The sequence below is a fragment of the Crocodylus siamensis genome, chromosome 4 (genome assembly GCF_052110815.1).
Source record: "Crocodylus siamensis isolate JL-2025a chromosome 4, ASM5211081v1, whole genome shotgun sequence".
Taxonomy (NCBI): Eukaryota; Metazoa; Chordata; order Crocodylia; family Crocodylidae; genus Crocodylus; species Crocodylus siamensis.
Genome location: NC_143398.1, coordinates 5,778,626 through 5,793,946, shown reverse-complemented (window position 1 = coordinate 5,793,946; position 15,321 = coordinate 5,778,626). Strand labels below are relative to the sequence as shown.

At 46.4% G+C, this 15,321-nt stretch overlaps 1 protein-coding gene across 1 annotated transcript in view; it reads left to right on the top strand.

The window, feature by feature from the left end:
• The window catches only part of EXOC4 (exocyst complex component 4), a 577,394-nt gene that overhangs the window by 29,762 nt on the left and 532,311 nt on the right, over window positions 1-15,321 (top strand). Inside the window, exon 3 of the mRNA XM_090041546.1 lies at window positions 2,485-2,679. Coding sequence (XP_089897672.1) covers window positions 2,485-2,679 — 195 coding nt within the window. The remainder of the gene's footprint in view (window positions 1-2,484; window positions 2,680-15,321) is intronic.

Genomic DNA, 15,321 nt, shown 5'->3' with positions numbered 1-15,321 from the left:
CTCCCTTCCAAGGGTAAGAGTTCATTCTAGGATTTATGTACCAAACTCAATGCTGTGAAGGCAGAGATCAATATTGTTCTAAATTTGAAATAAACTATGACTTATAGCCTATTTTACCCAATGTACTAGGCTGTGCAAAGGTCGAAAACCAACATATGGGGATTATGACCTTGGCTTCTACCTAGTGGAATCTCTGTGAGGGGAAGGATATTTTAATACTTAGATTTTCTGATTAGTTTTGGTCATGTAATGAAGGAACTTTGCCTCAGTCTCATGGGAGGCACCAGGTCTGTTGCTGGACTTGATTTGCCAGTGGTCTGCATTACATCCCATCTTCATTCCATTCCATTTCCATTTTGCTCTTTCTTTCCTTTTTTGTGGGTGGTCACACTCGAATAACCTACAACAAGGAAATGCTCATGTAAAACCAAACTTTGGCAGTGTCTAGTTGTCTGCTATCTTCATGCTGATAGAAAGAAAGCTTATCTTACAGACCTCGTACTGTTTTGCGCAGAGGGTCTGTGTCAGATTGTGGCCTCACATACCTGGACTTAACTCCCTTAACTTCACCAGTGTAGGTAACAGTGTGATGGAGAATGCCATGCCGCCTTCTTCAGCCCCATGTTTTCTTTCTTAAAGATAGTTTTCACATTTTTGCTGTCTTTTTTTCAAATCTAGGTATATTTAATTGTGACTCAGTGCCAGGGGTTGGGCAAGATGACCTCTAGAGATCCATCCAGCCTGTATTTCTGTAATATTTTTTGGTTAAAAAAAAAAAAAAATCTTTTTCTTCCCACCAACATTACTTGCGCTAATCCAGAAAAACACCATCACCCATCTGTTAACTTTTAACAGGGATGAATAAACTGAGGATTCAGGCCTAACACAAAAAGAGATTGATGCAGTTAGTGGTTTTGCTTGCAGCGCAGCTTTAATTTCCAGGATCAGCACTCTCCCCATCTTACTGCTGCTGTACACAAAATGTAACCCATGTAACGTTGTTAAGGATAATTCTTTGGGTTGGCAGTATGTTCCAGTTTAAGATATTCAGCATGTAATATTTATGAAATTCAATTGGTCTCTGCTCTTCTAGCAAGTTATGGGACATCAGGTTATACCAGTTTCCCAAAGGGTAAAGTTACATTTAAATAAAACTGATTTCTGAACTCTCTAGAAGTTTGCCTTTTGGAAACTGGGCTTTAACACTCGCATTTTCAGAGTGTTACTCTTAAGTGCGTGCATTGAAATGCGTTTTTAGTTCTGCCTACATTTTCACCCCCTGTGTCTTTTCTGTTATCAGTTGTCTGTCTTTGGGTCTATTTGTATGGTTGGGGATGTCTCCTCATTCATTCAACGGGGGCTAAAAGGAAAAAGTGGCAGCGGAGGTGTTGTTTTGAGTGAACTGTGTGCACTCCACTGCTTAAAAATAAATGCAAGGGTCTTGACACTGCAGTCTCACTGCTTATGCAATTCAATGAAGTTGGTTAGAGCCCTGCCTGGGAGATGGTTAGGGCCTACATATTCATAGTTTGTTGCAAAACCAAGTAGTTGATTTAAAAAGCTGTGTGTAAAGTTAAGTGGTGTCAATTGTTCACTGCTTGTAAGGCATGTATGTGATCACTTATTTGCTTCTGCTTTTGACATGGAAGACAAAGTCGGGTTGCATCAAGCTAAGCTCAGAAGTTAGAGTTGCGGGTAGAGTTGAAAAGGGTAGATGGAAGCAGAGAGCATGGGACAAAGTGGTTCGTGATTTCTTCCACTGGGGATGTGGTAGGAAAGCCAAAACTTTACTATGTTGATAGACAGCTTGAGATTTTAAAACTACACATGTGGCAGGCATGAGCTGTTTTTCTGAGTGTTATAGTGTCTCTGTGTAGTGGAGATGCTGACCTGCATATCCTAAGCACAGTCCTTTTTGGCACTCTTTTGTTAGTCACACCATTAGGTAATCTCCATCTCCTGCAAGTAAATCTGTTGTTGCCCAAGCACTTAAGTATCCTCCCATATTGCTAGTTGCCACAACATGGAAACCCAGTAGTTAGCAAGGAGGAGGAGAGATGCCGCAGAAGTTTAATAGGCAGACAGAAAATGTTTATAAAGGAACAAAATAGTAGTGATTTATTTGCTTTCACTAAACAATTCCCTTCCTGTTTCATGCCTAAATGCTGAATCAACGTTGGCAACAGCTGCAAGTAACTCTTTAGTCATGGTGTGAAGACAAACGTGTGGAATCCCATTAAGCTTCTTCAGTAAAAAACACTAATGGCACAAAAATATATATTGTGCCCCAGCAACCAATTTTGCTCTGGTTTCCTTTGGGGATAGCTACCGTTTATGGACTGTGATTCCTTTGGGCGAGTGGATAATAATAGGGGGCAGTTTAGTATTGCTGGATGAGGTGAGTGAGGGGCATGCTGATCATGGGGCAGGCTCCAAAAGAAGGGACATGACATTTGAGCTGTTCTTCATCATGTTGTCTTGCAGGTGAAAGAGAACCTGCTGTCGTGCAAGATGCTGCTACACTGCAAGCGGGATGAACTGCGTAAGTTGTGGATCGAGGGGATTGAGCACAAGCATGTCTTGAATTTGCTGGATGAGATCGAGAACATCAAGCAAGTGCCCCAGAAACTGGAACAGTGCATGGCCAGCAAGCACTACCTCAATGCGACAGACATGCTGGTAAGATGATGTCTTTCTGAAAACAGAGCTAGATGGAGACCTGAGGAGGTCCAGCACCCTGCTTAGGGCAGGGTTATCTCTAGCTAAATTGTTCCTGACAAACATATAGTATCATCTTCACTTAAAACTTCTAGTGGTGAAAATTGCACTCCTGCCTCTCCAGGGAGTCTGTTCCAGTGCCTGACCACTGGTATCTAATCTAAATCTTCTTTGTTGCAGTTTTAAACTCATTACTTCTTGTCCAGTCCCTCTTCAATACAGAACAATTGACAGCGATTCTCTTTATAACAACCTTTTTTGTATTTGAAGACTGTTACTTAACACGGATGGACAGTTGTCAGTTAGAGGCAGCTGGATCAGCAGTCTGTGTCTAGGTACATAGATCTTTATCTTAATTCCTAGTGCTTGCTCTTCTCCTTCGATATTGTTTTTCTGTCTCACTTTTATGCTGTTCTTGTACTCTTCTGACCTTTGTCTCATTAACCACTGAAGCTGAGAACAGCAAAGTAGTTTATTCCCAACATCGACTCTAGGTCTCTAACCTCCCTTTCCCCACCTGTTGTTCCTTTTTGAAGGTACCTTCTCCCTTTCACCTCACTTGATACCATTGCTTCCCCCCATGCTCCGTAGCATTTTAATTCTCAGGCTGGGTTTTACCCTGCATTTGTGACCTTCATTCTTATTCGGATTGCTGAAGTTTCCACCTCTTTCTGTAAACATTTAATGAGTTTCCTTCTGGACCAACTCTGATGTTCTTTTCCCAGTTGACTGTCCTCTTTCTTTGACCTTTTTGTAGAATCCTAGACAAGTAGGACTGGAAGGGGCCTCCAGAGGTCATGTAGTCCAACCTCCTGCATGAGGCAGGATCATCCCTATCCAAACCATCCTATACAAATCCATTGGCGTTGACTGTAGTTGTGTTGATAGGTTAGAAGAGCACACCCACAAAACAAAACAACCTGACCTGCTACAGGTAAGGCATGGGGGGAATGTGGTAGCCAACGTTCAGCTGCAGCAATGTTGTTAAAATGCACTTGAGAGATCTGGAGAAGAAGGCCATGCCCCCCGCTACAGAGGAAGTCAACAACCCCCGTAATGCATACCAGTCTGACCATGGGGTAAAATTCTTTCCTGACCCCAGATGTGGTGATCAGTCTGACCCTGTAAAGAGGGGCAAGATCTTCTTGTCAGGAACTTCAGGGTTTAAGTCCCAGCAGGAGCATTGGCACATCTGTCAAAATCCCCAACCTTGGCTGCAGCCAGCATCCTGTGCTTTTGAGGAACATGAATAAAACCTCCCCAACATGTATAGCAGCAGATGGGGTGGAATTCTTCCTGGTCCCATGTGGCAGCCAGCAAAGCTGAGAAGCATGGGGAAAAAATCTTAGCAGGGCATAGACATAGCTCCTCCTAGATCATCTCTGACCAGTGCTTGTCCAAACTCTTCTTGAACACCTCTGATGATGGATAGTCCACAACTTCACTATGCGCTAGGGCTGTGCGAAACAGCACCGTTTCGTTTCAACTTCTGTTTTGGTGGGACAGTGTTTAGTTTTGTTTCGAAGCCTCTGTTCTGTTCCATTTTGTTTCATCAAAACTGTTTCGATGTTTTGACGTCTTGCCCATAGGCTATAATGGGGAAGCACAAAACTGCCTATAACGTTGTCATTTCTTGCCTGATTCGGATGAAACCCCATCTGAGACCATGAAGCCTGCCAAGTTTCAAGAAGTTTGAGGTGCAGTTTCCCATAAACCCCTGCACCTAAGTCTCAAAAGCAAAACTCGTGGTGTGTGTGTGAAGATACAGCAGGGTGAAAAGTGCAGGCATGGTAGCCCTTGCTGAGGCCATGAAGCCTGCCAGCTTTCAAGGAGATAGGTGCAGGGGTTTCTGGGAAACTGCACCTTAGGCTGCTGACCAGAAAAACTTATGTCAGTTGCTGGCAGTGGCAGCCTCCTGTCACCCCGTGCACACATCTGGAGGGGCTGCACCCCTGGGAGGGCTATGGGGCTGAGCTTTGTGGGGCCGGTTGGAGCCACTTGGAGTGCAACCCAGTGGCAGGAGGTGGGGGAGAGCCAGGGCTGTGCTCCGCCAGCCTCTTGGAGCTGAGCCCAGCAGCAGGAGGCAGGGGAGAGCCAGTGGTGGAGCCGCTCCAAATGCAGCCCTGGCTCTGAGTGTGGCCTTGGCCAGTGGCTGCCCTCCAAGCAGCCATGGCTCTCCCTTGCTTCTGGCTATTGGGCTGCCCTCCAAGCAGCTCTGCCAGCCCTGCAGACCTCCCGGGGGTGCAAGCCCCCAGATCTGCACGTGGGATGACAGGAGGCTGCCACTGCTGCCTGGGGCCAGCAGCAGCAGTCTTCCTCGTGCTGGGCGTGGGCTGCGCCCAGCGCCGGTCCTAAGCAACAGCAGCAGCCTCCTGTAGATCTCGGGAGGGCTGTGGGGCTGTGCGAGACTCCTCCTGGGGGGGCACAGCCTCCGGATCTGCGCAAGGGATGGCAGCAGGCTGTTGCTGCTGGCTGGGATCAGTGCTGAAGCCAAGTGAGCCCAACTTCAAAACTCGAAACGTTTCGAGTGCCCTCATTTTGTTTCGAAGGCTTCTCTTTCATTTCGCTGTTTTGAGCCCGAAACGCGTCAAAACAGCTTTGAAACAAAACACCCGGCAAAATTTCACACAGCTCTGCTTTGTAGTCTGTTCCACCCTTCTAATAATGACATTTTTCTTGATATCCCATCTAATCTCCTTTGCTACATCTTTTTAAGCCATTGGTCTGTGTTCTGCTCTCTGCAGCAAGAGAGAAAAAGTATTTTCCCCTCTTCTTCATGACAGCCATTCATATATTTGAAGACTGCTGTCATGTCCCCTTTTGAGAGTCTTTTCTGCTACCTGAATATGCCTATTTCTTTCAAGCTCTGTTTGTGGCTTGTCTTCCAAGCCCTTAATCATTTTTGTCGCCTGTCTCGGACCCCCTCTACCGTCTCCATGTCCTTTTTTTAAAATGTGGACTGCAAAACTGCACACGGTACTCTAAATGAGGTCTGACCAGTGCCACCTGGAGGCACTATCACCTCCTGTGTCTTGCGCCTAATGCTCCTATTGATGCATCCCAAAACTGCAGTCGCCTCTTTGTGTGACTGCATCACGCTGTAGGTGTGTGTTGAGTCTCTGATCTACCAAGACTCCCAGATCCTTCTCTGTAGTGCTCCTGTCCAGCCAGGTGCCATCCATTGTGTGTTTGTATTTCTTTTAACTACTTTCCAAGCTATCTGTCGTCAGCCTCTACAGCTTCACTTTTCCTTTTTTTTTAAACTACTGTCTTAGGAAGAGGATTTTTCTTGGTTTCTGCCCTGTCTTTCCATTTCTTCTCTTTAGCTTCCAGGTCTCCCCACTCTTTTCTCATTAACTACTGAGCAGTGGTTTCTTCCCTGGTGCAGGTCTCTCTGCTTCTGTCCACCTCCCACCTTCTGTCATCCCTTACTAATTCTTCCATCTTTTTTTCTACCTCTACTCCTTTAACGGTTGTTTCTCTTACCAATCCTTTGTATCTGCTTTACATGCACACCTTTTTCATCCACAATTTGAGAGAACCTCATTTCATCTATGTCCTCTCTAATTACTGCCCTGTTTCTCTCTATCCCCTCTGGTTTTACTGAAATACTAGAACATATAGCTGAGACTTGCTTGCTAGTCTAGATTTCACCTCTAGTATAACTAACGTTTATCAATCCTACTAAAAAGGAGAACCCGTTCTCATTCTGGACTTGTCCACAGAGCGTACTGTCCATTCTTTGTCATTGCTGTCTTCTGTAACATCCCTCCTATCTCTTTAGTTTCAGGGTTACCATTTGCCTCGACTCCTTCCGGCCTTACGAGGAACTGTTTCTCAAATTTCTGTTTGCTTCTTCCTCTCAGCTATTACCCTCCCTTTTTTCCCCACTTACTTTCCATTGCCTAAACCTGTTTCAATGTCCTTTCCTAGCTTCCATTCTCAGTTTTGTCTGAAGCGCATAGTGCTCTCTTACCTCTCCTTCAATCTCTTTAAAGTCTTCCTATCAATCTCAGCCTCATTCTTGCCTTTAATCGTGTTTGTTATCTTGCCCTAGCATACATCACCATTTTGTCACAGTCTTCCGTCCTGACCCCTTGCTAGTTATCCGTGCTGTTCTCATCAGCTCTTTCCACTCCTGCCTCCGTGGGCTATTTCATGCCACCCCTTGCATTTGCAGCCATTTTCTGCATCTAGTCCGAGTGATAAGAGCCCTTTTTTCCCCACTTTCCAAAACCCCTCCCTTTCAAGTATGTTTTCCTAATCAATTCTCTTTCTTCCTCCTTTGCCTTCTCCCCTTTGTTTGAACTACTGTCTACCTTTATTGCAAGTCCTTTGGGGCCAGTCATGTTGGTTGTGCACTGTGGAAATGTATGGCCCTCTGTAAAATGTTGCCAAGCCTTAGAATTGGTGGCAACTGGTTAACAAAGCAGAGGCTGTGGGAGAAGAGAGGGGGAGAATTTATTTAGATTTTTTTAGGAAAGTTTTAGTCAATAGTCCTTGTAAGCCAAGGTGAGATGTTATACTCTTACACTTGAAACTTTTTAAGAAATAGATGTAAACAGGCAGTCCTCTGCAGAAAGAAAGGTTAATAATATTGTGACTTGGTACTAAAACCGCTTTTGAACTCAACACTGCTTGCACAGTGGGTGCTTCTTTTCTCTGTAGCTCAGCCTGATAACGAACTAATTGGCTGGTCTCTCAAGAACAGGAGCAGAAAGGGCTGGTTCCTTGACTTAGCATTGCTTTGTGATGGGGGTGGCATCTGCAAAAAGGAAGGAAAAAAAAAAAAAAAAAAAGCTCCAGGTCTACCTCCAGCTGTTCTGTAGGAAGTGAAACAGTAAATCCTTGCACTTCTTTTATGCTCTGTCTTGGAAGTGCTTTGTAAATATTAACTGACCCTTCAACTCCCTTGTGAGCTAGTATTATCCAAGCCCCATAAGTGGGGAAACCAAGGTAGATACAGCCAAAACTTACTTGCGGTCACAATGGGGAATCAGTGTAAAACTGTACTCTTTGGGCTTGGGCTGCTGTGTGGTGTTCCTGCTGTGATTAGTCAAGGTGTATTGCTGGAAGAAGTTACCATTTTGCTTTTAGAGCAAGGAACGCAGAGAAACCTGCAGTGAAAATTGTATCACTTTAAATCCATTCATCGGGACTCGTCTTCATATAGGAAGTTCAAGTGCAACCGTAGTATGAAGGGATCTCTGTAACTGTGCTGGAAGTGGCTGCTGCACCGCCTCCTTTTAATATTTTTCATTTCGCCGCTTCCTCCCCTGCCCGATTGATAGAGGGGTCCTGTCGGCCGGGCCGTGTTACCACTGATTGCCAGGAAAGCGAAAACTGTAGCTTATTTAAAACCTCTGCCAATTGGTCGGGGGGAAAGCAGAGAAATGAAAAAGAAGCCAGCTGCAGGGTGCGTTTCTGGCACGACTTATGGAGATCCCTATTCATATGTAAGCACAGAAACATATCACACCCTGAGCCCTTTAACCAACCAAAAATTGCTGGGGGTTCTTTGGCTTTTGCCGTCTTCTGTTAACTTTGCCTCCCACATCAGCACAATGCTTTAATCGTGTGCTGTCTGCAGGATAATTCCTTTCTCCCTTTTTTTATATGATCTGAATATTGTATAAAATAATCCTTAAAATGTCAGGGACGCAGAATTTTTATAGATCTGCTCGTCCTTTTGTTTCCTTCCTCAAGGTAAACAGCTGCTGTTTGTTTTATAAAAGGGCCCTAAGTGATCTGACAAGGAGCTTGTATCCCTTGCATTGAAATTGGAGAGCAGATTAATATTGTTGCCTGTAGCTTTATGATACGTACAGTCTAAATTAGACCTTTGCAGTCATTGTGTTAGGCTGATGCAAGCACATTAATGGCATAATTTCTGGTTGTTGCATCACATTTCTGCAGTCTGTTCTTTGTATTCCACTCACATTAATTGAAGTAATTTTGCCACTGAAGCGTGTTTCAAACCTCTGCATTTAAATTGAAATTTTAATTCCCTTATTGTTTGGAAAAGACGGCTGAAGATGGCTTGTTACAGGTTTCATTATCACTCAAAACACTCCAGCTGCTGGTTCTAATGTACAATGACTGATTAATTCCAGGAAGAGTTATTAATATAAGAATGGCAGCTTTTTTCCCAGTAGTATGAGCAAGATGCAAAGGTATTTTGACAGCTTATATTTGTATGAAGCTAGATTTTTTTTAAAGTGGATTATTATTAGTATTATGATTATTGTGGACCAGAGTGTTCTAGGCAACATAAAATTACATTGATGAGCTTTGAACAGGGGTGCCCAACCTGCAGTATGGATGCAACAAGTGGCACAGGCAGCCTCTGCGCAGCATGCAACAGATCAAGGAGGGGGACAGGCAATTCAGAAGCAGAAGGCCAAGGAGGAGATCAAGCAGGGAGCACAAGGTGAGAAGCAGAAAGCAGAGCGGCAGATCAGAGGAGGAGCACAGGGCAAGAAGGAGAAAGCAGAGCGGCAGGTCAAGCCAAGGAAGGGGATTGCAGTGATTGTCGGGGAGGCTGCCAGGCTAAATTGTGGCATACCTGCCACAAAGGTTGAACTCCACCGACCTATGCTAGTTCTATGGTATAGCATCCTGAGTGATCTGCAAGTGAAATAACTTCTTTCAAGCCTCCTGAGTACAGTGCTTTAAGTTAAGATGCTGAACACCTACAATGCCTTTTGAAATAATTAAGGGCCATCAAAATGAAACTTCCATCTCCCTTGCTTGCTTATTTTTTAGGATTTCATAACTACAGTTGGATAAAGGACACCTGTGATGTTAAGTATAAATCTTGCAGACCTTGGGGCTGTCTGCAAAGGATCAACCTAATCATGAGCACTTGAGGAGTTCTGATGTTATGTCTGGCAGAGGGCAGCACTTTCCACACTGCCCTGCAGGGAAAAAAATGAAAAGGCTGATTTTTGGAGCAAGGTGTCAGGAGGAAGGAACTTGGGACTTGAGTGGGGAGACTCGATCCCGGGTAAGCTTTTTGAGAGAATTATCCTGGTGCATGTCCGTGAGGGGCCAGCAGCGGAGATATGGTTAAGGGCACCCAACACGGGTTCATTAGAGGCAGGTCCTGTCAGACCAACCTGGTGGCCTTCTATGACCAGGTCTCAAGAAGCTTAGATGCAGGTATTGTGGTGGACGTAGTCTTTCTGGACTCTAAGAAGGCCTTCGACACTGTCTCTCACCTCATTCTCATTAAGAAACTAGGGGACTGTGGCGTTGACACCTACACAGTCAGATGGGTCACTAGTTGGCTGGAGGGCCGCAGCCAGAGAGTGGTGGTGGATGGTCTTGTTCAACCTGGAGGGACGTGGGCAGTGGGGTCCCCCAGGGCTTGGTCCTCAGGCCCGAACTGTTCACCATCTTCATCAGTGACTTGGACGAGGGGGTAAAAAGCACCTGTTCAGATTCGCAGATGACACTAAGATGTGGGCAGAAGTGGGCATGCTGGAGGAGATGAACAGGCTGCAATTGGATCTAGACAGGTAACAGGAGTGGGTGGATGAGAACAGGATGGGTTTCAACACCGACAAGTGCAAGGTGCTGCACGTGGGGAGGAAGAACTGGCATCATACCTACAGGCTGAGGAACTCCCTTCTTGTCAGTGCAGAGGCAGAAAAGGATCTTGGAGTCATCACTGATGCCAAGGTGAACATGGGCTGGCAGTGTGGGGACCTTGTCATGCATCCACAGCTGCATCTCGAGCAAGTCCAGGGCGGTGACCCTCCCCCTCTATGCGGCACTGGTCAGGCCGCAGCTGGAGTACTGCATCCAGCTCTGGGCGCCACACTTCAGGAGGGATGCGGACAGCATGGAGAGGGTCCAGAGGAGGCCACTTGCGTGATCGGGGGCAGCAGGGCAGGCCCTACGAGGAGAGGTTACGGGACCTGAACCTGTTCAGCCTCCACAAGAGAAGGCTGAGGGGGATCTAGTGGCCTGTTACAGACTAGTCAGAGGGGATCAGCAGGCATTGGGGGAGTCCCTGTTCCCCCGAGCACAACCAGGAGCGACTAGAAATAACGGTCACAAGCTGGCAGAGCGTAGATTCAGACTAGACATCAGGAGGCGCGACTTCACGGTCAGGGCGGCTAGGGTCTGGAACCAGCTTCCAAGAGAAGTGGTGCTGGCCCCTACCCTGGGGGTCTTTAAGAGGAGGTTAGATGAACACCTTGCTGGGGTCGTTTAACCCCAGTACTCTTTCCTGCCATGGCAGGGGGTCGGACATGATGATCTGCTCGCGTCCCTTCTGACCCAACCAACTATGAAACTATGAGATGAAGGGGGAAAACTATGACTGGGCCTTGAATGAAGAGGCTAGGGGGCTGAAGATGGAGATGGACTGGGCCAAAGAGCTGGAAAACATGGTACAAGGAGAAGAACAAGTGGTAGGGGAAAAAGTTACTAAAGATCAGGTTTCGGATAAGTAGTTGGGGAAAACCATGATGCTAGAGGGCATGCTCCTTTACAGCATACAATGGAGCCCTTTAGTCTTGTTGCTGTTCTGCTGTCTGTGAATAACTATGAAACCCTGGTGTGTCCCATCCTGCCCTCTGCCATCACCCTTCCTGCCCCAACCCTCTTTGCTAGTCCACATGGAGGTATTTTTGCTGCCAGCTACTCTGTTAGTTCAAGGGAGAAAGGTCTGTGCAAGGGATCAGAATGGTTCAATCCTGCTGGTTATCCGTATGCATATCCATGTGAAGTCGTATAATAGATTTGGGTTTTCCAGTTGTATTGTTTCATTTAGGCTACTTGCCTCGGGCGTCCGTACGCAAATGCACGGGACCTGGGAAACGAGCAGGAGGAACCCGAAGTCCTTGCGGAGTCCCTGAACTGATGTGATGGGTAACAGGCTTGGTGGGAGCTCACATGACTGGAGCACTGTCATGGATGGGTACAAGCTGGACAGGCAGGGAAGAAAGGAGGAGGAATTGTGCTTTATATAAAAGAGATATATGACTTTTCAGAGCTCCAGTGCAAAACTGGGAATAGGCCTGTGGAAAGTATCTAGGTTAGGGTCAGAGGGGTGAGTAACAAGGGTGACATCATGGTAGGGGTCTGCTGTAGACCACCAGACCAGGAGGATGAGGCCATCTTCAAACAGCTGGCAGAAGTTTCCTGGTCACAGGCCCTGGTTCTCATGGGGGACTTCAGTCACCCTGGCATCTGCTGGGAGGGCAATACAGCAGTGCGCAGGTAATTTGGTACATTTTTGGAGAGAGTTGGAGTGTTGGGGACAACTTCCTGGTGCCAAGTGTTGGAGAGGCCAGCTAGGAGCCCTGCTCTTCTTGGAAAGAACTGGTGGGGAATGCAGTAGTGGATGGCAACTTGGTCAGCAGTGAGCACGAGATGATTGAGTTCAGGATTGTAAGGAAAGGAAGGAAGGAGACTGGCAGAGTAAGGACCCTGGACTTCAGGAAAGCTGACTGACTCGCTCAGGGAACTCATGGGCAGGATCCCCTGGGAAGCCAGATTGCAGGGGAGAGCAGTCCAGCAAAGCTGGTTGTATTTTAGGGAAACCTTACTCAACCATCCCTGTGTGCAGGAAGTATGGCAGAAGACCAGCTTGGCTTAGCAGGGATCTCACAGTGCTGAAACACAAGAAAGGAAGTTTACCAGAAGTGGCAACTTGGACAAACAGCTAGGGAATAGTATAAGAGCATTGCTTGGGCATGCAGGGATGAAGTCAGGAAGGCCAAAGCACAATTGGAGTTGCAGCTAGCAAGGGCAACAAGAAGGGTTTCTACAAATATTTCAGCAAGGAGGATCAGGGAAGTGTGGGACCCTTACTGAATGGGGGGACAACCTAGTGACAAAAGATGTGGAAAAGGCTGAAGTGCTCAATGCCTTTTCACTTTAGTGACAGAACAAGGAGCAATGGTCTCAAGTCGCAGCAAGGAAGTTGAGGTTAGATGTTAGGAAAATCTTTCTCACTAGGAAGGTGGTGAAGCACTGGAACAGGTCACCCAGAGAGGTGGTAGAAGCTCCATCCTTGGAGTTTAAGACTCGGCTTGACAGCCTTGGCGGGGATGATTTAGTTGGGGATTGTCCTGCTTTGAGCAGGGGATTGGACTAGATGTGACCTGAGCTTCCTCCCAACCATTATTTTCAGAGAAAATATCAAATCATGTAATTTAAAGATGATCATCATGCAGGCTGTAAGAGGCTGAAAGAAAGCAGGTTGCATAGGCAACTTTGATTCTGCCATTTCCTTCTGTTTTGACTTCTAACCTAGCTTGTGTGCATGTGTATAAGCTTTTTATAAATGAAGTTGATAAAGCTTGCTTCATCCCAAGGGACTGCACAACACGACAAATTGTAGGTTTGCACAGAACTTTCTCCCCCAGGCATGAAAATAATATTACTGCTAGTTTGCAAGGTACCACCTGTTACAGAAAGCATGGTAATGTTGTATACTACGTGTAGGCTGGGAGTAAGGATTGATACCATATCCATTAGAAATTGAAGGAGAAATCAGAAGCAGAAGGGTATTTGGAGAGCTTTGTGAAGTCTTAATTGCTGTTCATGATGCTTTACTTGCAGTTTACAGCATTGAATCGGCATGCACTGGAAGTTCATTTTAATCTACTTTTTTCTAGAGCCCCCTTCACCTCCAGACACCAGTGAAGCTATCCTTGCAGCATTGCCCCTTGGTGGAGAAACAGTATTTCACCTGCACCTTGGAGTGTGTCTCTGTCTTTGGTCCCCGCATGCTTTGCCCAGCAGAACAAAGTCTATGGCAGACCTGGCACTAAGACGCACATCTCCTAAGCCTGTTCAGGGTCTTACCCACAAGCTCATCCTTTCACTCTGTTCTGCGAGCATGTTGTCATAGAAGCTAGAAGTGTTTTTCTTTTCATAATATTGAGTCAAGGAATACTTGGGCGCCAGCAGGTTTTATTTTCCTGTGACGTATTAAGGCTGTTTCCTTGTGCCAGTTATGGAAGCATGCATCTCTCCTTTTTGGCCCTTGAAGGTTTTCCAAGATTTCCTTTGAGAGCCAGCCCTCTTTCTTGGTGCGAATGCACATCACTGCCCTCTTTTGTTGAATCTCTGAAATGTGAACTGATAGGAAAGGATTGCATTTAATTAACATAGTTCCTGCATTTCCTTTTGTTTGTGATCAGAGTTTCATTTGTGGTTTTAAATTAGGTCATTTTTTATTATGATGCTGATGCAGTAGCTTTGGAACGTATTGAGTTCAGCCCGTGCCTTTATGCTATGATATCTGAATTCTCACTCTCTCAAATCTTTGTGCCTAATGTAGCATTTATTTATTGAGCATGTCAGTTTGCATAGTGTTGTGCAGTGCAGCCTATACCCTGGAAAGCTTAGACTAACCTTTTCTGGAAAGGCAGCTCTAATGCAATGGAGTTTTTAACTACTGTATTTCTTCGGATCCAAGAGAACGATATTTTTCCCCCATTTAACATGGGGGCACCTGGAAAGCCTCTCGCCTCGGATCCAAGTATGAAGCTGTGGTGGAAGGGGGGTGGGTGGGTGCTGCTCTGGCTCTGGTTGAGCCGCAGCCGGTCCCTGCCTTGCCTCTTTCTCCAGCTTCCTCCCCATTGCCGTCTGCTCCTTCCTTCTGTCCTGCAGGCAGTAACCCTCCAGCCCTGGAGGCACTTGCTCTTGTCTGGTGACAGATGTGCTGGTGGTGACAGCTCCGTTTGGGCCTGGACCAGAGCTGCTGGGTATAGGCTGGGGCCGGAGTAAGCATGTGCTCCATGCCCTGGACTGGAGTGGGCCTGGAGCTGGAGGGGAAGCAGCAGGAGGGAAAGAGGTGGAGTGGCAGAAGCTGTTGGGGGAGAGTAGGTGTCAGGGGGTGTGGATGTGGTGGGGCAAGTGTGGGGTAGGGGACAGATGTGGGGGCTGCTTGATTTATTTACCCCCCCCCCCAACACTATCTTCCCTTATACTGCCTCCTCACCACCAGTCCTTGCTACTGCTTTCCATGCTTCAGCAGTGGGTAGGGCTATAAATACTGTTTAAAATAACTTTCATTTAAACTCCTCTAATTATATCGGTTAAACAATTAACCGATATCACAACAGCTCTGACACTGCTGCTGCTGGGAGCCCTTTGACTATAGGGAGAGAGACCACTTAGACAACACAGCCCATGTGAAGCCCTGTGCTGGGGGGAAGCGAGCAGCTAATTTCTTAATTGATGAGTCATTAGGCTGCTGGCTGTTTTCTCTTAGGCTAGGGATATTAGTCCCCCTCACCCCTGCCCCCTCAACTCTTACTTGCTGCTCCGTCCCTCCCTCCTGCCTGCCCTGCTGCCTTCTGATTCCTGCTGGGGCACAGTGTGGCTTCCTGCCCCCAATTCTGCCAGACTGCACCCACCTCGAGCTAAAGGATAACTGGTAAGCTAACTGGTTATCACTGCATTTATTGGTTAACCATTTAATCATTTAACTATTTGCAGCCCTGGCGGTAGAGGGGTGGACACAGATTTTAAGAGGATTCTCCAATAACTGGATTCTATAAGTGAAACCAATTATAACACGTTTGTAAATTTTCTGTGTATAGCATCTAATTATTGGGGTGCTGTTTTAAATTCAGA